We start from the raw sequence: 22,600 nt of genomic DNA, 5'->3' as shown, positions 1-22,600 counted from the left end.
AGGAAGGAAGGAAGGAAACAATCTCTTCTTAAGGCACACTCTAGTAAGTGCTTAACAATTATTATCTCATTTAATAATCCGTAAAATTATCTAATTTGATCATTGAGAAGAAGCCTTCTTTGCAGCCTTTGAGCCCTTATAAGAACAAACTAGTTGCTTTTAGGAAGCTGTTTTGCAAAAAGCAAACTGATCCGGCCCTTATCTCTTTCTCTCTCCTCCCACCTATCAGCCCCCTCCTCCCACATTTTCCTTAGTTCTGGGGAATGTCTAAAAGGCTCCAGGTCCCCAATCCTCCCCCTCCTCTCTGCCCCCCAGGACCCAGGACTCTAATCAGAGGATTGTGAAAAGCAGACTTCATTCCAGATGAACCACTTGGGGGGAATGTAATGCCTCCCCCTCTTCCCTGGTGCCTTCTTTCTCTTCTTCAGCAAGGAATGGTGCAGAGAATGCTGGTTTGGAACAGGAGCCCTTTGCTCACATCCTGCCTCTGACACGTACTAGTTGTGTGACCCGGGGCAAGTCACTAACCCTCTTTGTGTCTCAGTCTCCCCATTTGTAGAATGCAGATTTGATGGTCTCTGGTGCCCCTTCTAGTTCTCAATCTTTGATCCTAAGAAGTGTCTTCACTCCTCTGGCCATGTTTGTCCTTGATTGTAGAATAAAGGTTAGGACAAGGTGAACTCTGAAGTGACTTCCATCCCTACATGTATGATGCTATATCCCGGCCCCCTCCCATTCCCATTCATTATTGAGGCAGAGGGAAGAGGATAACATTGTTTAACTCCAATCAGTAGATGGGGCTCCCTTTATGACGCATGAACTAAGGCCGCCTGGCTGTCTTCATTATTCCTGGTGGAGTACGGGAGGATTTGGCCAGACCATAATGCTCTTTGGCTGCCTACTTTTCAGAAATTAGAAAACACAGTCCTGAGCCCAGAGGCCAAGAGAGAAGACAGAACCCTAACAGTCAAGGATGAGGGTGGCCACATGACACCTACCCCTGTCCCTGCCAGGATTCGGCAGATCGTTACGGGCAGTCTGGTGGAGGACCCCCTCCAAGGTAAGGAGTCTTACCAGAGTCTCGGGGACCTAAAGACACAATCTTCTAGTCTACATCTCACCCTGAGCTATTGATCCCCTTCCTGGACTTTCTGCCTCTCAGCCTTCCTCAAATGCCTACTCCAGTTCCAAGCTGGGGCTTCATTGAGCCAAAGGCTATCCCCCACCTAAGGTCTCTCCACATGCCCCCAGTGGTGTCCTCCTCTCCTGAAAAACCACTTTGAACTTACCTTGTATATTTTTGCATTGACTTATCTGTGGACATGTCTCCCACAGGAAAATGTAAACTCCTTGGGAGCAGGGTCCGGTTCATTGTTGTCTTGGCATCCCCTTTTCCCAGCACAGGGCCTGTTACCAGTGCGTGCTTAAGAAATGCTTGTTGGATGAATGGATGGTCAGTAATAATTTACTAAGCACCCCCTATGTGCCAGGCAAATGAACGAGATCTCAGAGATTACAGGAAAGTTCCTATGACCCCAATAATGTAGCCAACCAGACTAAGAAAAAACAGACAGACAGGGAAACACAGTCAGCTTTGCAGATTGGCAGCTTGGCCTAAGATGGTCATGGAACTGCCAGTCCTCGAGGAAGCTTCATTTATCACCTTTGAAACAGATTTCCCTCACATGCTGTCTTGCCGCTAAAACCTAACCCTGTTAGCAAACGAGAAAGGAAAAAATGTCAGGGTCCCATTTGACATCAGTCTGTTTTCACATCTCTGCAGGCTTTGGACAGGCCCCTGGGGGATCCCGAATCCCAGGCTGGGTAGTGGTACCTCAACCCTCATTAGTCACTTATGTTTGACTCATTCCTCTCCAGGGCCTCCAGACAGCTTTTCCCACCCCACCCTGACCCCCAGGGAAACACAAGACAAAGGCCTCCTAGCCAGAATCTGCCCTGGATCTGAAGGACCAGGTTGTTCAGAGGTTTGCTTCTAATCCAGGGGTCTGGATTCAAAGGCAGGGCCTCTACCTTCCCCTAGAGCACTGCTGGAAATGCTCTCCACCTTCTTCTGGACTTTGTCCATCTTCCCTCTGTCATTAGGCCTCTGGGAGGTGCCTTCTGGAGTAAGCATGCAGGAAGAAAATCAGCTCTTGCAGGATGAGCTCTCGAGGCTCGAGGACCTCTTGGCCCAGACCCGGGCTGAAAGGGATGAGTTTGCCAGCAAACACCACGCTGTCAGTGAGAGGGTAAGAGGACATTCCAACCCAAAGCCAGAGTCATCACAGGGAAGGAGGCTGGCAAGGGTCACCTCTCTGCCTAAGCACGTCTTCTTTTGATTCCTGGACACACACAACTTCAGTCAGGAAGAGGCCTTAGGGATAACTTAGCTCAAGATCCTCATTATTACTATTCTTATGGATGAGGAAACTGAGTCACAGAGAAGGGGAGGGGCTTCCCTAAGGCCACATGGCTATTTCATGTCATAGCCCAACCCAGTTCTCCTAACTTCTAGCCTAGTGTTCCATGCTTCACATCTCCATGTCCCCAAATCTTTGGGGAACACATTTTATTGATGCCTTTGGTCTGTCTTCACAATAACTGGGTCTTAGGAGGAATGGGAAAAGGTTATCTCTCCCTTCTCTGGCTCAAGCCTGCCCTTGTGACAAAGAAAAATCACTAAGTAAAAATATGCCAGCCAGAGAAGAAATCATACAAAGTTGTCAAAACTTGGTCTTCATCATCTCTGCCATGAGGATGGAGAAATCTTTCATTATTATTTTTCTGGGACTCAAAATGGTTTTTTTTTAGTTATTAAACAGTTCACCTTTTTAAAAAATGTTTCATTGACATTTTCTGTTTCTTCCATCACCACAGTATCCCACATATCCTTTCCCAAGCCCTCTTCAAGAGCCAGCCTATACAACAAACAGTATTTTTAGAGAGGAAAAAACAAGTCAATACAACTGATCATTGGAAAAGCTCAAAAACCTGTGCAGCCTGTAACCCCTGTGGATCCCCTACCACCACCAAGGGATGGGCTGGGGGTGTCCACTCCTCTCTCTTCATTTCAATCCTGTTTGTTCTTTATAATTTTGATTCCTTCACTCTTGATTTTTTGATGTGTTGTTCCATTTACATTGTTATTTACATTGTAATCACTGGGTACGTTATTATCTTGACTCTACTGACTTCACTCTGTATCCGTTCATGGAAATCTTTCCATGTTTCTCTGTGTTCATTACATGTATCATTTCCTTCATTACAGTCATATTCCATTACCTTCATGTAACACAATTTGTTTAGCCACTATGGGCATGAGCTTTGCTTCCAATTCTTAGCTACCACAAGAAAAGGGCTACTTTAAATATTTTGTAGCGTATATATAAGAGGGGACTTTTTTCTTTTCAATGACTTTCTTGTGCTGTAAGTCCAGTAATAGAGTCTCTGGTTCAAAGGATATGAACATTTTAGTCACTTTATTTGCATAATTCTAAATTGCTATGCAAAATAGTTGCATCATTTCATAGCTTGACTAACAATGTATTAATGTACCTATCTTTCCACAAATCTGCCACCATAGATTGTTACCAATTTTTTTTGGCCATTTTTGCCCATTGGCAAAGTGTGAGAACAATCTCATGGTTGTTTTGATTTGCATATCTCTTATTATTTGAGATTTGAAGTAGTTTTTCATGTGGCGGTGAATATTTTTCTGTTCTTTTGAGAACTGTTTATTCATATCCTTTGACCATTTATCTATTGGGGAAAGGTTATTGGTTATAAACAAACATACATATTTATTTATTTGTGTATTTGTTGTGTATTTATTTCAGATACCAAACCTTTATTAAAGAAATTTGATACATAGATATTTTCCTATTCTACCTTTTACTTTCTTATACTAGACATACTAATGTTGTTTGTGCAAAAGCTTTTCAGTTTTAGGTAATCAAAGTTATCTGTTTTATCTTTCATAGTTACCTTTAACTCTTTTTTGGTTAAGAATTCATCTCAACCATAGCTATGAGAGTCACATAATCTGTTTCCTTGTAATCTTTTTATATTATGATCTTTAATATCAAGGTCATGTATCCATTTTGAATATATTGTGGAATGTGGTATAAGATGTTGGTCTAAGTCTAATTTCTGACAGACTGTTTTCCAGTTTTCCCAGCAGTTTTTTAACCAAATAAGGAGTTTTCCCTCATCTAACTTATGTTTTCTGCTTTTTCAAACATTGGGTTATTGAGTTTTATTGTTTCTGAATCTCCTTTGTCTAATCTACTCCATTGATCTACCTCTCTATTCTTTAACCAATACTGGAAAGCTTTGATGACTTCTACTATATAATATAGCATCAAGTCTGGAAGTACTATTCCTCTCTTCATCCTTACTTCTTTTCATCATTTCCCTTGACATTCTAGATCTTTTGTTTCTCCAATTGAATTTTTGTATAATCCTATCAAGCTCTGTAAAGTTCTCCTTGGTAGTTTCATTAGTATAGCATTAAAAGTATAAATTACTTTTAGTAGGATTGTCATTTTTATTATATAGGCACAGCCTATCCATGAGATCTAAATATCTCTCCAACTATTTAGGTTGGTTCTTATTTCTTTCAGGAGTGCTTTATAATTGAGTCTGTACAAGTCTTCTGTGTGCTTTGGGAGATTGATTTCCAAATATTTTAAGCATTTTGTAGTTATTTAGAATGGGACTTTCCTTTCTATTATTGCTTCTTGTGTTTGTTACAATTATATAGAAATGCTATTTTTTTTTGAGGATTTATTTTGTAAACTGCAACTTTGCTGAAGCTATTAATGATCTCATCCTTTCTGATTCCCTGGGTTTTACAAGTAAACCATCAATAAAAAGGGATAGTCTTATCTCCTTTTTTACCTATCTTTATACTTTTACTTCCTTTCTCTTGTCATATTGCTATTGCTAGCATTTCCAGAACTTTATCAAATAATAGTGGAGAGAGTGAGCATCCTTGTTTTACTGCCACATTTATTGGAAAAAGTTCTGGTGTGTCCCCATTGCATATGATGTTTCCTTTTGGCTTTAGATAGATTTTTTAATGATATTTTTTAAAAGTCCCTCCATGCCTATACTTTGTAAGGTTTTTTAGCATAAAAGTATTGTACTTTGTCAAAGGCTTTTTCTGCATCTATTGCCATGATCATGTAGTTATTTGGGTTTTTCATTTGATTAATTATGTTGATTGTTTTCCTAATTTCCTAAAACCTCACTTGATCATAAAGTTCTTGGAAAATTTGCTACAGTCTGTTTGATGAGATATCATCTAAAATTTTTGACTCAGTGTTCATTAATAATAGTGGTCTATAGTTTTCTTTATGCATTTTCTCTTTCTCTGGTTTAGGTATTCAGACTATATTTTTCTCATAAAAGGATCCTGGTGGGTTCTTTCTCAATTTTAAAGAATCATTTGAGAATAATAAGGTTTTCTCCCCTTTGATAGTTTCTTTACAGCTTGACCTATTTCCTTTTCTGAGATCAGCTTATTTAAGATCTATCTGGTCTTCTGAGAGTTTGGATATCTTATATTTTCTAAAGTATTCCTTTATTTCTTTTGGTGTTCAGTTTTTGTTCTGCATAATATGTTCTGATTATTCTTTTTTATTTCTTCCAGTTTTTTTGCTGTCATCTTACCTTGATCATTTGCTAGTTTATTAATTTGATGTTCTGCTCTCTTCTTTTTAATCAGATTATGAACTCTTGGGCTTGTCCATTTTATTAGTCTTTTTAAAAATAGTTTTTAGTTTTATTTATCATTTCTATGTTTTTTATTTCTAATTTATCTATTTTCCTTATAACTTTTAATATCTCCTCTTTTGTGTGTATTTTGGGTTTATTTAGTTGGTAATTTTCTAATTTAAAAATTTTAGTTAATCTTCTCTCTATTTTGTTAATGTATGATCATAACGATTTCATTTTCCACTTGAGCACTGCTATAGCTGCATCCCAGAAATTTGGTTATATTGCTTCATCACTGTTATTTTCTTAACATATTATTAATTGTTTCTATGACTTGTTCTTTGACCCACTCATTAAGATTTCATTATTAAGTCTCCATCTGGGTCTCTATATTTTTTGTGGTCCCTGAATAAGTTTCTTTTCTTATTACATTATGGTTCGTAAAGGATATATTGAATATTTCTGTGTTCTCACAATTTTGTAAGATCACTGTACCCTAGTACGTGGTCGATTTTTGTAAAGGTTGTGCGTGATACAGAGAAATGTGTATGTCCTTTTGCTTTCCCATGTAGGAGAAGACTTTTAACTCTAGTTTCTCCAGAAATTTGTTATGTTCCATATTTTCCCTTTTATCTTTCTATTAGACTTGTCCAAGACTGATAGAGGGATATTGAAGTCTTCTATCACTGTTGTGATAGAAGTGATATCACCCACTTGCTGTGCCCCATACAAAATAATATGCCTCTTGTCTCTCTATTCACATATTCTGGAACAGGTCCTCATTACCCCTTGCCTGAACTATTGCAACAGCCTCCTAATTATCTCCCTCATCCAAGTCTCTCTGCTCCAATCCATCCTTTACTTACCAACACTGTCATTTTTCTAAAGCATAGGTTAAACCATGTCAGCTCCCTGCTCAATAAGTTCTAGTAATTCACCATTACCTCCATGATCAAATAAAAGCCTCAAGAATCTCACAGACAGATTACTAAGCTTTATGAGTCAGAGATCTGGACTCAAGAAGAGATGCACAAACTATGGAAATATTACCTCCATGATCAAATATAAAGTACTCTATCTGATATTTGAAGCTCTTCATAATCTAATCTTTTCCTATCATTATATCTTATTACACTTTACTTCAGGCAGCTAGGTGGTTCAGTGGATAGAGCACAGGACTGGGAATCAGGAAGACTCATCTGGCCTCCTCAGACATTCCCTAGCTGCATGACCATGAGCAAGTCACTTAACCCTGTGTGCCTCAGTTTCCTCACCTGTAAAATGAGCTGGAGAAATGGCAAGCCACTCCAGCCAAGAAACCCTCAAATGGGGTTACCAAGAGTTGGAATTGCCTGAAACAACTCAACAACAACAAAAACAACACACTTTACTGCCCTCTGAATCGGAGAACACATTCTCTGATCCAGGTACACTGGGTTCTTTTCAGCTGGTCTAATGTAACCCTCCACCTCTACCTCTGCACTGGCTGTCCTCCATGCCTGGCATGCTCTCTCTCTTCATCTCTGCCTCCTCTTAGTGTCTCTTCCTTTCTTCAAGAGTGTTCACATGCCACCTTCTGCATTAGAAAGAAGTGAGGAAGGAAGGAAGGAAGGAAGGAAGGAAGGAAGGAAGGAAGGAAAGAAGGAAGGAAGGAAAGAAGGAAGGAAGGAAAGAAGGAAGGAAGGAAGGGAGGAAGTAAGGAAGGGAGGAAGAGAGAGAGAAAGAGAAAGAAAGAAAGAGAAAGAAAGAAAGAAAGAAAGAAAGAAAGAAAGAAAGAAAGAAAGAAAGAAAGAAAGAAAGAAAGAAAGAAAGAAAGAAAGAAAGAAAAGAAAGGAAGGAAGAAAAAAAGAAAATTTTCTGCTCTCAAAGAGAGATTATTATCTTCATGTTATACTTGAGAAAACTGAGGCATAAAGAGGTTAAGTGACTGGTCCAGTGTCACACAGCTAATAAGTATCTGAGGTCAGATTTGAACTCAGGTCATCCTGATTCCAGAACCAGCTCTCTATCCACTGGGATTCCTAGCTGCCTCTTTAAACAATCTTGTGCCACATTTCTGTGGCCCTCCTCCCATGGCAAGGGTCTAGCCCACAGGATTGGGACCCCTGATTAGGAGAAACACTTCATGATTCTCAGAAGTCTCTCAAGCATCCTTTGAGGCAAGATCTGGTTTAGAGAGCTGAGGTTACCATTTATCCTCTCTGCCCTCCCTGTATCTCCTGCTCCTCCTCTCCTCTACACCACCCTGGGTTTTTAGATTGTACATGAAGGAATCTGAACCTCAGTTCCTGGTACCAAGGGTATCTTTCTGGTCCTGCAATAAAATATCACCCAGAGTGGGAGGATTTTGGGAACAGGGTCCTATGGGAATAAAAGCCGCAAGAATCTTACAAACAGATTACTAAGCTTTATGAGTCAGAGATCTGGACTCAAGAAGGGATGCACAGACTATGGAAATAAGAGTTACAAGACCTGGCAACAGAGAAGACACATGGATGGATGGGAATTGGATTGGGAAATGCACTGGGACTGAAAGGACTCAATAGGTTTGGAGCCTACAGGATTGGAGGAGGTCAGTTGTTGACTACAGAGAGCGGACCACAGGAGATGAATCTCAAACCTCTGATGGAACATAGCAGAGTGAAAAGAGGACTGGACTTAGCATCAAGAAACCTGATCTGGAATTTGGGTCCTTCCATTTACCAGCTGTGTGAACACAGACAAGTCATCACCCAACCTCTGGACCCCAGGAACCTTCTCCATAAAAGAGTTTCACTCTCTTCCTCAAAGGGCAATTTCAAGGAAAGAGCTTTGTCAATCTCAATCTTCCTATATAATTGTGATTGGTCATTGTGGTGACCCAGAGTTTCTATGCACATGACAATTCCTTTCCATTCTTTGGACTAAGACAGGTAGAAACAAATACTGGCCAAGTAACCCCTGAATTGTAAGGGGGAAGGATCCCAAGGAGAAAGAGAGTTTTCTGCTGGAAATGTGGCAGTCATTGTGTACTGGCTTAAATTGGATGAGTACCAGTGACCAGTGAGATTCAACCATGCATTTAATAAACCCCTACTGTGTGTGAGGCACAACACTAGCCATGGGGATGCCAAGAAGAAATGTTACCCAGCCTCTAAACTCGAGGAGCTTCCATTTTCCTTGGTGGAGGAGTGAATACAGCATGGAAACAAGAAGCTTTGCTATAATGGACAGAACTAGATTCTGGAGGACCCAGGTTCAGATTCTGTCTCTGATACAATAAACATTTGTTAAGCACCTGCTGTGTGCTGTGCACTGTGCTAGACCCTGGAGACAATCCTGGTCTCAAGGAGCGCACAGTCTAATGATGCTCACTAGCTATGTCTCTTTGGACAGCTCGATAGCTTCCAGAGCTAGATCTATAACCCTAGATCACTCTCTGGGCCTCAGTTTCCTTATTTGTAAAATGGCCTCTGAGGTCCCTTACCTTCAGCCCTAGGAGCTTATGATCTTAAAATAAGAATAAGTAGAGAGTGGCTCCAGACCATGTGCTCAAGGAGAATGTGGGCAGGGACAGGAAGGACACTTTCTGCTGGGGGAAATCATGAAGGCTCTGTGCAAAAAGAGGATACTAAAAGTTAGAGCTGAGGAGGCAGAGGGAGCAGAACGTACATGGACACAGAGGCAGGAGGTGTGAGGTCAAGGTCAGCTGCCAGCACGAGGTCAGTTTGGCTGAATAGAGTGGGGGAAAGGGAAGATGCCCGAGAATCAGGTGAAGTGAGGGAGGGCTGAGGCATTGGGATTGAACCCTCGAGGTGTCCAGAGGGGACCCACTGAAGCTCTGTGAGCAAAGGAGTTAAATCGTGCCCTTCCAGTCTACTTCTCCATCCTTGGTACGCTTTAGTCCCTTCCCCACACACTACAGTCCAGTCAAACGATCACAGTTCCTCACAGGCAGATCTCATCTCCCTTCCTAGCTGTGCCTCATGCCTAGAAAGTTCTCCACCTCCAACTCCACGTCACAGAATTCCATAGTGCCCTCAAGACACAAAACAAACAAGCACTGCCTTCTACAGGAAACTTTCTGAGAGTACCCTGTCCTTCTCTCTTATTCAGTGGTGTCTGACTCTTCATGACCCCATTTGGTATTTTCTTGGCAAAGATACTGGAGTGGTTTGCCCATTTCCTGTTCCAGACCACTTGACAGATGAGGAAACTGAGACAAACTTGCCCAGGATCACACAACTAGTAAGAGTCTGAGGCCAGATTTGAACTTAGGAAAATGAGTCTTCCTTGCTGCCAGCCCAGTGTTCTATCCACTACACCATCTAATTTTGCCAAGAAAACCACAAATAGGGTCATGGGGAGTTGGACATGACTGAAAGTGACTGAACAACAATGACAGCAACACCTTATTAGGGAAAAAAAAAGAACAATTGATCTTAATCATAGATTTCAGTTGGATCAATCATAGGTTTTAGACTAAGTTTGAAAAATCTTTGGGACTGAAGTGACGTTGCATGGGCATCTGCTCTGCTATGCTGAAGAAACTTGATGTCGATAAATGTTCAGGTTAGCTACAACTGGGTCGTTTAAGAAGTTGTACCAAGCCTGGAATTCCAGCCAAGCTTCTTGAAGAAGAGGAGCCACATGGGAGGAAGGGCCTCACTCCAGCCTCAGCCCCCACTTTGGCTAGAAGAAGGCCTTGTGAGCTTTAGCTGGGTCAAAGCATCTTGGATTTCCCATCTTCTCATCTCACCCTAGTGGCATCTCCAGATCAGCCAATGGCAAGGTCTGCCTAGGGAGCCAAAAGCAGATGGGACATGGACTTGTGGCTCCACAAGGGGGAGCCCAGCAAAGAAGCCATCCTCTGCCTAGGGAGACCTTCCTGACCATCCCAAGACTGGAAGAAAGGGACCTCCCATCAGCAGGTTCTGGGAATCATCCCTTTGCTACATGTGCCCACTTTCCCTTGGACTCTGTACTCGTGGGGGAGTCTGTAACTTTGGGGCATGTTTCCTACCAACCATTTCTACTGTACCACCTCATTAAATACCTCCTCCTAAAAGCACTGGAGGCATAGAGCACCAGGTCTGGAGTCAGGAAGATATGAGTTCAAATTTGATGTAGCTGTGTGACCCTGGAAAAATCATTTCACCCCATTTGCCTCAGTTTCCTCATCTGCAACATGAGCCGGAGAAGGAAATGGCAAACAATTCTAGGATCTTTGCCAAGAAAACCCCAAATGGGGTCAGGAAGAGTTGGACGTGATTGAAATGGCCAAACGACCAAAGCTATCAAAGGCTGGATGACTCCAGTGATTCTCAATGAGTAATCTCGGGGTAGGGGTTTGAGCTGATGGCATCAGAGGGTCTTTGACTCTAGGGGACCCCCAGAATCCTGAGGGGAAGATCTAGTCTTGCTCTGGGACCTGAGATGGTTGGGACAAGGATCCTTGGAGCCCACGTGAACTACAGTGATCTTCCCCCTGGAAAGCTGGATGCTCCTTGAGAGCGGGGACTAATTCATTTCTGTCTGTATCCTCAGCATCAAACATAATGTTTGACACCTTGGAGGTGCTCATTAAGTGTTTGCTGATTAATTGATTGATTTCCTTGGGAAGAGTATTTTGGAATTTGGATTGAATATGGGAGAGATGGGGCCAAGGAGACTGATTAGGAGTTTACTTAGAGTTGTCCAAGAAAAGAGGTGGTAAGGACCTAATGGTAGAGAAGAAATACTTCACTCAGTGAGAGCAACTGAGGCCGGCCCAGAAGAGCATGCAGAGAGTAGGAACAACAGCCAGGATGGGCCATTGGCTTCCTGCCTCCTTACTGCCTCTCCCCAGAGGGCCTTGGCTCTGCAGGGGCTCTGTGTCTTCTCAACTTGGGTGATTCATTTCTAATTATAGAATAATAGGATTTAGGACTAGAAGTGGCATTGGGGTTTACCTCATCCCCCATCCTCCTTTTACAGACAAGCCTAGAGAAGGAAAGTAAGATGTCCAAACTCACATAGTGATTCACATAGAAATTTATTTTCAATCTCTCTGGAAACTCAGTTTTAGACAGAAACTATATGGGTGTTCATAGGGAAGGTCCAGAAGCTAGCCAAAAGGCTTCCCAATGTCCTACACCAGGACACTGGGGAGTTAGGACAGTGATAGTGACTCTTTCCATGTGAGAGGCCCTGACTCTGAAGTCAGAGGAATTCCACCCAGGACCCAGAAGACCTGCATCTCAGTTTCCTCATCGGTAAAATGAGTGGGCAGAAAGGTCCCCCTCAACTGTCTGAAGCAAAGGATCCAAAATTTGGGGAGGGAAAGGTAAGGAATTTAGTCAAGTACAAGTTATCAGAAAAACAGGGAGAGAGGTTTATAACCCAATTTCTGCCATTTTATACAATATTTCTCTTGAATATCTTATATAAAAACATGCATATTATAGGACTTTCAATTGGTTTCTCTCTGAGCTCTTCAATATCAGGTCAGTGGGTCCTGCCCTGCTTAGCTCTGTGATACTCCCATCCCTTCATCAAGGCACCAAGTCATGCCTTCTGCTTGTATCGAGAAAAGTTCTCCTCTGCAGATGCTCCCCGATGCAGCAGTCCTCCCCTGTCTTCGCCAGAGTCTACCAACCAACCGTTCTCACCATTGGCCAGTCAGGAAGAGCCTCTGTTCTTCATGGGCCATTGAATCTTTCCTGTTTATCTCTGTGTGCCATCTCAGAGGGGCTATTGACCTATTAAACAAATCCTTAGGTTTTGAGATCACTGCCACACAGATTAATTTATAATTTAGTACTCCTTCGGATTAATTCATTCACATACTTTCCGTTCCTTGTCCAGTTGCTGGTGTTTCTGAATCATGAGTTGGCATGAGTGGCCGGAAAAAACCTTTGGCCATCTCTCAGCTACCAGGACATCTCTGGGCTCTGGCAGCAATTTCCAATAAGGGTAAAAACAAGAAAATGATACTAGGGAGCATGAAGAACATGCTCAGCCTTACTAGAGGAAGGACCCCTGCTGCCAAGGCCAACACCCTACGGGGTGCTCTGAACCTGGCTGGGGAATTCCATTCTTCCACCCTCCCTATAGGCAGCAGGGCAAGGTCTAGAATGAGCTAGCCTTGACAGTGGGAAGACCTGGGTTAAGATCCTGCCTCAGAGGCTCCCTTACTGACTCTTCTGTCTCTCTGAGTCTCTATTTCATCATCTGTGAAATGGGATAATAGCAGCTATGGAGAGATCTGGGTTTAGAACAAGAAGAGACCTTGAGATAGACCATCTGGCACCATGTTCTCATGGTTTTGGAGATGAGGACCCAGCGGCCACAGAGGTTAAATCCTGTACTCAAGGTCATAGGGCTAAGAAGTCTCAAACTGGGCTGGGGTTTGACCTCCAGTGTTCCGACTGCTGCTTCTCCCTCTGACCCACTACCTATGGAGGGATCAGAAAAGAGAATGGAGGTAAAATACCATGTAAAATTTAACATGGTCTTTGAAAAAACAGCTAAGCAACAGAAACCCAGTTTCATATCAAATCCACTTTTCTCTATGTAGCAAAATGTTTGTATTTGTTGATTTTTAAAAGTTTATAATTAAAAAGAAAATTGAAAAATGTATATCAAGCACTTGGCAGATTTAATCCTGGGGTCATAGATGTCAAGCTTCAGGAGCTTCAGATGCTGTCTGTCATTTTACAGATGAGGAAACTGAGGCCAGAGCCCAAGGTCATACAGGTGGGAAGCAGTGAAGCAAGGCTTTGAACTCAGGGGTCTTCTGACCCCAAGCCAGAGCTCCTTCCCCTCTACCACACTTCTCTCCTTCATCATCTTTTTTTTTTTAATTTCCACCTCCACTTACCTTTACAGGCATTAGAGGTCTCAGTCACTCAGTGGGTACTAAACTGAATCCCCCTAAACTATTTGACTTCCTGTCCTCATGTATGTTTTTGTCTTCACTCACTGGGGATGAGATTTCTCCTTTAGCTCTTTGCTAAATTGGTTTGTTATAGATTTTATTGTGATAGATACAGATACAGGTGTATACATACCGTGTTTCCCCGATAATAAGACCTATCCTGAAAATAAGCCCTCCTCTTACTGTGTAAGATTCCTCTAAAATAAGCCCTCCCCCGAAAATAAGCCCTATTGAGATTGCTACTGTAGTGAAGATGATCCCCTGCCTACACGCTACATTACGGTACCCTCTGTATGCACCGTCCCCCCCCCCTCCGTGAAACGCACGCCGTGCTCTGAGCTGCATCCAATCAGAGCTGCAGCAGTGAGCACGTCATCCTGTTCTTTATTGAATTCATTATTGAATAAAGGTACATTTTTTTGTTCACATTTACCTGTTTATTAAAATTGCTGTCAATGTTCATTAAAATAAGCCCTCCCCTGAAAATAAGCCCTCTGGTGTTTTTCTGTCCAAAAAAAATTAATAAGACAGTGTCTTATTACCGGGGAAACACAGTATATATCTGTTATAATCAAATCTACAATAAACCAACAAACGCATATATGTATTTAGATATATAGACCTGGGAGACTATGTCTGCGTGATATATGTGTGTAGGCATATGTTAATGTAGATATGACATATACACGCATCACATATATATACACTCAGACATCCAGACACATAGAGACCAGCAGAGGCATAGTCTCACGGGTCTAGAGCTGCAGAAGCCAGGTCCAACATGAAGCTGGTCCAGCAGTCTCACTTTACAGATGAGGACGCTGAGGCCCAGCTCTCTTGCTGGGTCATTGTCCATGGAGCACAGAGGCGAGCAGCAGATGCCCTGTGTCCCATAAGCCACCCTGTGCTAGAGTCACTTCAGAGCCTCAAGGGCCATGACCACCCTACCACACTCTGCCACAAGGACATTCTGGCTGCTGCCAACCCTTGGAGATCTTCCCTGCCCACCAGAGATGCCTGCTCGGTAATTCGATCAGTCACACACATTTCCAGTCTGAGGCACATTTTCCTATGTGGGCTTTGCAATGAGAACAGCACTGCCCTCTTCCCAAATGACCAGGGGATGCCTCCCCTTCCCCCTCCCTGGCATATCTGTCTCCCTGAGATGCCCACATCCTGGCTGGGGCCCTGGAGGGATGCTGGGAGTTCTCTCTGGCCCAGCCCCCAGTGTCCCCTGGCAGATGGCATTCCTCAGCCCAGGTCAAACAGAGGTCTCTTCTTTCTTCAGCTGGACAGGGCGTTGAGTGTGGAAGCTGAACAGCGGGAGGGAGAGAGCAGTCCCACAATCTGGGAAATGAAGCGCAGGCTGGAGGGGGCTGAGAGGGCCAGCCAGCAAAAGCTCCAGGTCTACCAGGAGGGGCAGCAGAGACAGGCCCAGTTGGTCCAGAGGCTGCAGAGCAAGGTAAGAGTGGGGGGCAGCCCCAATAGCAGACAAACCATGAGCCCACATCCTCCCAGCATTACCCAGAATCACCAAATGGCAGAATCAGAAGGGGCCTCCCAGGAGATCTCCCTCTATACCCTCATTGTACAGATGAGGAAACAGGCAGAGAGGTGACTTACCTGAGGTTCCACAGCAGAACTGGGGTTTGACCTGAATGACAAAGGAGATCTCACCCAGTCTTTGTCCATGTCAGTCTTTCTAGGGAAGGGAGCCCTAAGGGTCTTACATAGCAGTGCCTTGAGGGCTGGCCTCAGAGCCAGAAGATTGTTTCAGACACTGACTTAGGCAAGAGAAGATAACTCTCTGGACTTCAGTTTCTTCCCCTGTATGAGAGTTTGAACTTGACAACCCCCAAGGTCCTTCCCAGCTCTAGAACCATCCGTGTTAAAGCTTCTGAGCTCACAGCTTCTCATGTCTCTGGATGAGGTTTGGGGCTTGCCTCTGTGCCCTGAAGGGTCGGGCACTCCTGCTGGTGAGGACTTTAGAGCCGGAGGCTGCCATCTGCCCCTCCTGGCTCTTCCTTTGTCCTCTCTCCCCCTTAGACTATAAGCTCCTTGAGGCCAGGGACCGTCTCATTTTTTTCTATTTATCACCCTCTAACTCATTAGCACAGTGTTAGACATATTTAATGGCTTTCAAATACTTTTAAATTCATTTTTCAGCCACCAATTACAAACCACAGAGGTCTTCAGGCCTTCCTAGTTCCTTCATCTTAGCGACAGTTTCAGGGGTTACAATTTCTGACTGAGGAGTAGACAGATGAGATCAAAGCCGGGTCCCTCCTCACTTGATTGTCCCTTTGTGTGTGTGTATGTGCATGTGTGTGTATGTGTGTATATGTGTATGTGTGTATATGTGTATGTGTGTGGGGGGTGTATGGGTGTGTATGTATCTGTGTGTATGTGAATGTGTTATATGTGTTCGTGTGTATGTGAGAGAGGGGGCATGTCCTCTAACAGGCCAGCACTGGACCAGCCCCCCTCCATTGAGCCCCACCTTCCCCCTTCTCCTGATTTGGGGGGGGGGGGAGGGTGAGGATGGGGGTGGAGTTACCACCCCCAGGTAACTCTCTAGTAGAGAGTCCTCTCATCCAACACAACTTTGCCTCACCCAGGAGTACACTCCTCCACATTGAACCCCCAGCTCTCTCCAAAGTCTCCCCAAAACTTCCAACTCAACAGAATTTTCCCCAAGCACCGGAATCCCTCATTGTGGCCTCTCCCCTCCCCCTCCCCGTCCCCCCCCCCCCCCCCCCCCCCCCCCTACTTCCCCTCAGGTGTTGCAGTACAAACAGAAATGTGGGGAGCTGGAACAGCGGCTGCTGGAGAGAACGTCCGAATGTGAGCGCCAGAAGATGATGGTCAGTGGGGGTGGGAGCCTCCTCTGGCCCCAGTGGCCCCGGGGTCGCGCCTTCTCCTTCTGCTCCCCCTCCCCAACCCCTGCCCCTTCCCGCTGGTCAGACAGAATGAGTGCCCTCTCATCACTGAGGCGTCTAGGGTCACTTTGTTTGGGTCATCTATGGACACTTTCCACTAATAATAAATGGCAGCAGCAACAGCAGCAGCAGCAGTGATAGTAACAGCAGCAGTGGCGGCGGCAGCAGCAGGCCAGTAGTAGCAGCAGCAGCTGAAGCCTGTAAAGGACTTTCCCTGCATTATCTATCTCAGGAGAACCCTACAAAAACCCTGTGAGAGAGGGGAAGGCCCCCAGGCGTTCTACAGAAGCGGAAACATGCGCAGGCTGGCGCTCGGGCACTCCCAGCGCCTCTTTTCGTGCTCCGATGCCAGTGCGGAGGAATAGCCAGGAGCAAGGGCCCAAACAGCTGCTGAGTGACAGGGGCAGAATTTGAACGCAGACCTTTCTTCCTCGCTCCCGGTCTAGCACGGTGCCTGTCCGCAGCGCTCACTCCCTCCCGAGCAGGCGCGACCCCAGAAGGGACAGGATGAGCCCGGGGCACGGAGCCCTGGGTTCAGAAGGCCCCTCGCACGTCAGTCCCTTCGGATCAGAGCTGGTGTTAATCTCTCCCCTTGGCAGTCAGCCTCACTAAGGAGTGCCCGTGAGCGAACTCGCTCCCCGGGCATTTCCGCGCTGCGCGCCTACTCTCAAGAGCTGAGGCAGCCACGGGGGTCTCTCTGAGATGCCTTTGCACAAGCTCCCTGGCATGGACTGTAACCGTATCTCACATAACAAAGAGAAAGCATCCCAGGTGATGCCGACCCCCGCGACCCAGCAGGCGGCTCCCCAGGCAGGCCTCTCTCCGCCTCTGACTCATTCACTCTGCGGCCTTGGGGACCCCGGGGAACTTCTCAGCACCCCAAATTCTGGGCCCCAGCAGAGGGTCATCATTCCTGTGAAGGCCCTCGTTCCCCGACAGCTGCGCCCCGGCACTGGGGGAGCCAGTGACTGCCGGTGGGATCCTCCCACAGAGCAGGCATCCGAACAGCTCTCAGGGAAATAGATTTTTTCTAAATTACAAATTCCAAAAATGTTTTCTTTTAAGAAAGGAAGTATGGTATAATGAGAACACGCTGTCTAGAGACTCTCTCCTTGTTTGATTATTGAAAAGCCATGTAGCCTCTTTGATGGCCAAGTTTCCCATTATACAGTGGGCATAAAATAGACTGAGGCCATCCCTTTCTAATTTCTGGATGCTGTGTTTCTCTTAATGACCAATATGACTGCCACATCCTACCATTGACTTGGATTGAACTTGAGGGTCACTGAAACCCCCCCTCATCCTTTTCAAAGAGCTTCTGGCCGCACCTTCCCCTTCTGATACTCCTGAAGTTGATCTTTTGAGCCCAAGTGTAAAATTTTACATTTGTCCTTTTCTGATTTCGATGAATCAGATACTCTCCAAACGTTCTAGCTCCTCTGGAGATGTCTTGGGAATCCCACTGTCATCTCCCTATGGGCAGAAGGGCTTGGGTAGACTAGAGGTTGCATGCTAGTCTCAAAGTCCACCTCCAACACTTATTGGTCACCCTGGGCGAGTCAGTGGAGTTTTGTGACCTCAGTTTCATACCCTGTGAAATGGAGATAATAATTCCTATATTACCTACATCACAGTCTGTTATGAGGTTCATCAAAGGAAATAGATGCAAGGCATTATGTACACATTAGTTAATATTATTATTTCAACTAAATGTCAGCCACAACATGTGACTTATTTACCTAGCCCTTAATTAAAAAGCCTCCTGGACCCATAGGAGTAGTGTTTAAGACACCATCTGGCTGTCTCTCAAAATAGCCCTCTGGGGATCTTTGGGAAACTGAAATAAATGTGCTAGTACTAACTTCCCCTCTGGCCTACCACCCCTCCTCCACACTCCAAAGCTCATTCTCTCACCAAGGATTCTGCATGGCTGGCGATTAAGCCACTTTCTCCTTTCCTCTGTCCACCCCTCCCAGATGCAGACCAGGCTCCAGTCTGCAGAACAGCGGCTACGCCAGTCAGAACATGAGTACAACTCAGACTTGGATGAAGCCCTTACTCGACTGGAAGAAGAAGAACAGAGGTGAGTTTCTGGCCATTTGAGGGGGATCTGCAGGAGTCACAGACCTAGGGCCAGAGGGACACTCAGAGGCCACTGACTGAGTCCAACTCCCCCCAGGCCCAGGAGGGGAACCATCTTGCCCAAAGTCATACAGGGCAGGTACAGAACTGAGAATACTTCACTCTCCTGCTTGGAAGGTCACTCCCACCCATGCCCTTCTCTCCACATGTACTCAGCCACTGCCCTGGGTCAAAACCTTATCCCCTCCTGCCTGAACAATTGAGACAGCCCCTGAGAAGGGTCCTGACTCTGGTCTCTCCCATGGTCAGTCCTTCTCCCACGTGGCTCCCAAAGTCACTTTCCTGGCCATATCCCTTCTTGGAACAAAACTCAGCGGGTCACATGTCTGACACACCTGATCTAGAACAATGCTGTCCTTTCACAAGGCAGTGAGGCTCAGTTTGGTGAAGGGACATGCTGGCCACAGAGGCAAAGTAAAAGCATCCTTTATGTGCCAGGCACGACTTTCCTTTATTTGGAATCTGGTCCCCCAGTCCCCACTGCCTGCAGAATCGACACTCTGACGGTCTTGTCTGTGTTGTTCCCAAAACCCCCAACCCCACCAGGAGCTCTAGCCTTTCCCAAGTGAATGCTCTTCTCCGGGAACAGCTGGAGCACATGACAAACTCCAATCAGAGGCTGGCTGAGGAGCAGGACAGGATGGCCAGCAGCTTAAGCAGGCTGAGGGATGAGCTGGAGCAGAAAGAACTCCGCTGGTGGAAGGAGAAAGAGGTGAGCTTTGGGGCGTCCCCATTCAGTTCTTAGAGTCAGGGAGGGAGGAGGGTGGATAAGACCCCTAACATGGCCAAACATTCCTACCAGGACCTTAGCAGAGTTCTGTGCCTGAGCCTCAGTCAGGGTCATTTGTGAGCTCAAGGCACTGGGCCCTAGAAGAGAGGAATTCATAAATGGAGTTAGGAAACACCATTGGGATTCCAGGCACAACCCAGATCAGGGCTTCCCAGTGGCAAATACTCAAGCTCTCAAGCCAAGGGGAGGAAAAACATGTCGGGCTCCTAGAAAGAGGAAGAGAAAGGGAAGCATTGATTTTTTTTTTACTTGCTGTGTGAGTCTTGCTTTCTCATGTTTCCATCCCTTTTAGGTGCCCAGGGTGGGGTGGAGAGGAGAGGGACAGAAATACAGTGATATGGTCCAACAGTGTGCACTTGGCTGGCCCCAACCAAGTGTCACCTCCCTCCATTCTCATCATTTTACAGATGAAGAAACTGAGTCCCAGGGAGGTTAAGTGACCTACCCAAGGTCTCAGAAGTGCTCGATAGGTGGGTAAGTACTGGCTACGCTCATGCTTACTAGCTCTGTGACCAGAAGTAAGTCAAATTAACCTTTCTGGTATGAGGAGTCCTCATCTGTAAAATGAGTGGTGGTCAGTGGCACCAGAGTCAAATGCAGGCAGCAGGATGACTTGGAAAAACAAAAATTTACATCATCCATGCACTATGATATTTGTATTTATTTTGTCAAACATCTCTCAATTACACTTTAACCTGGTTCAGGCTGTACTAGGAGTCACTGAGTGTGGCACCTCTGGACAAGATGACCACCAAGGTCCCTTCCAATTCCAGATTGGTGATCCCCCCAGACAGACATGTAGTTCCTCCTGCATTGACCAAAAATGTTAAAACAGCTGTTCCCAACCTAGAGCTCTGAGGCACTCTTATGGAAAGAACCAAGAGGGATCCTAATCCTCTGGAGACATGCTGTGGTCCTTCGGAGCAACATTGATGAGCTCCAAGCAGTCGCTGAGAGGTGAGCTGGGCAGGACATGTCCAGGACCCACAGAGAGGGGGATGAGCAAGTGTGCATGCAAGGTATAAGGCTGAACGAGAGGGTTAACCAAGCCCAGGCTGGGAAGCACTCATTGGGATTCCTTCCATTACAGCTTTCATTGGATGGCTCCTGAGCTCTATTCCAGTCTCAAATTCTCAATTACTTGATCAGACTCACTCATACGTCACTCTTCAGCCTCACCGCTTGATTTATTGCTAGATTTCCTTTTGTCATCCTATGTTCTAAAGAAATCCTAGGTCATGATGAGATGGTTTCTTATTAATTAATAAAGCTACAAACTCTCAGGGAGTAATCAGTTGACTCAAATCTCCACCGAAGTTCATTCAATATTATTTATTGAATAAACTAAGGAAATCTCCTTTACCAGTAGCAGTTGTTCTTATGCAATTTGCTAATAAACGAAATCAACAGTAAAGTTAAAGCATAGATAACTATTTACAATATCTTATTACAAGGAAGTTCACAGCCACTCCTCTCAAACCCTTGCTATAACAACAGATGAGTCCTCTTCACATTCAGAAAAGCCATTTGACCATTCAACTAATTCCAGATATTGATTCAAGTCTCTTAAGAATCTTCTCCACATAACTCCTCCAGATGATAATTAAATCCAGTTTCTCAGGAATTGAATTAGTTCTTTTTAGTAAATTAGTATCCTCTCTTCAGTCATTACAGGAAACAGACCTTCCAGAATATGCTGCACTTCCCAGCTTCTCACACATTCTTCACAGAATTCTCTTTACAGCCCCACAGTTAAAAGAGATCTGATAAAGAAGTTTCTCCTCATATTCTTCTCTCCTCACAAGCCAAAAATCACACACACACACACACACACACACACACACACACACACACACACACCCTTTCCTTGATTACATAGGTAGGAGTTCATAGCAAGACATTTTTCAACTGCCAACACAAACGACCGTTTCTGCAACATTCCATTTGGCTCTTAAAGATATGTTAACAGGATCTTTAGTCTCTATAATAGGGTTGTATAAAACATAGGTCACACAAGTAATCACAGATGTGACTAATAAACTAAATGTTTGTGACATTAAATGAACCAATAAATATAGACTTTATCTACAGAGTACCAAAATGTTTAGAAGAAAATTGCAGTGATTAGTCAGTCATCTAGATATTTAGTCTCTACTGTTGCAAATGTGTGGCTGTTTTAGAACCTCTGAATAATTCGGAATTTTTACCTTTCACCTGGGTGTTTGATGATGCAGAAGGTGAAGACGATGTTAATTACAGCATTTAGAGGGTCAAGAGCTCTGATGTACAGAGGTAGGGAGCTACAAGATGTGGAAAGGTAGATCATCTACTCTTCTACAATGAATAGGCCCATAGAGAGTTTTCTGGTCATACTAAAGGGTTAAGTGTTCAAGTCATGTAGCTAGTAAACATCAGAGATAGAATTTTAAGCTAGGACTTCCCGACTCCAAATCTAGAACTCTTTCATGATAGATTTGAGAGAAGCATGAACTTCGGCTTGGGAAGTCTTGGGTTCACATTCCCCTTCCAACATCTAAAATCTGCATGGCCATGGGCAAAGAAATCCCTTCATCTCGAGGAGCTTCTATTGACTCACGAAGACTGATCAGTTAGGGACAAGTTGAGATTCTCATTAATTCACTCACTGATAATTATCATAGATTTAGTTCTAGAAGGACCCTCAGGGCCCACTGATACCAAGCCCATAATTCCTCATATGAGTACACAGGGGCCAGGGAGCCTAAGGGTCTTGCCCAAGTTCATCCAGATTCTTGATATATAAATCTTTCATCTTAATTAAAAATATAACAATGACAGATTGATTAATTATTCCATTTAGTTTAAAATATAAACCAACCCCAATCACTGATTATTTAGCATCCTGTGGATCAACTAATTCACTGATGACCCAAATCTTCTACTGTCTTGGTGAAACCGTCTGATGCCAAAAAGGCATTGAACTTGTGTCACCATTTTCTGAATGGAAACTCCTAGAATTTCCTTACCTGCAGAAGGACCAGTAAGTGGGGCCCCCACTTGCTCACTGATATTCAAATGTCCTGTAACAGAAAGTCCTTCATTTTGCCACTTGAGATAAGACTAGAAATGCAGGTA

The 22,600-nt window shown here is 44.5% G+C and overlaps 1 protein-coding gene across 1 annotated transcript in view; it reads left to right on the top strand.

Moving 5' to 3' along the window:
- Positions 1-20,447, top strand: part of LOC138157599 (ciliary rootlet coiled-coil protein 2-like) — a 27,157-nt gene extending 6,710 nt beyond the window's left edge. Inside the window, exons 2-6 of the mRNA XM_069083222.1 lie at positions 910-1,060; positions 2,104-2,249; positions 18,531-18,637; positions 19,243-19,408; positions 20,337-20,447. Coding sequence (XP_068939323.1) covers positions 910-1,060; positions 2,104-2,249; positions 18,531-18,637; positions 19,243-19,408; positions 20,337-20,447 — 681 coding nt within the window. The remainder of the gene's footprint in view (positions 1-909; positions 1,061-2,103; positions 2,250-18,530; positions 18,638-19,242; positions 19,409-20,336) is intronic.
- Positions 20,448-22,600: the final 2,153 nt, after the last annotated feature.

Source organism: Petaurus breviceps, unplaced genomic scaffold, assembly GCF_028583685.1.
Source record: "Petaurus breviceps papuanus isolate PSGF00001 unplaced genomic scaffold, PetGlider_PUasm1.0 173, whole genome shotgun sequence".
Taxonomy (NCBI): domain Eukaryota; kingdom Metazoa; phylum Chordata; class Mammalia; order Diprotodontia; family Petauridae; genus Petaurus; species Petaurus breviceps.
Note: the sequence above shows the minus strand (reverse complement) of the source record. Positions and strands in the feature narration are given on the sequence as shown.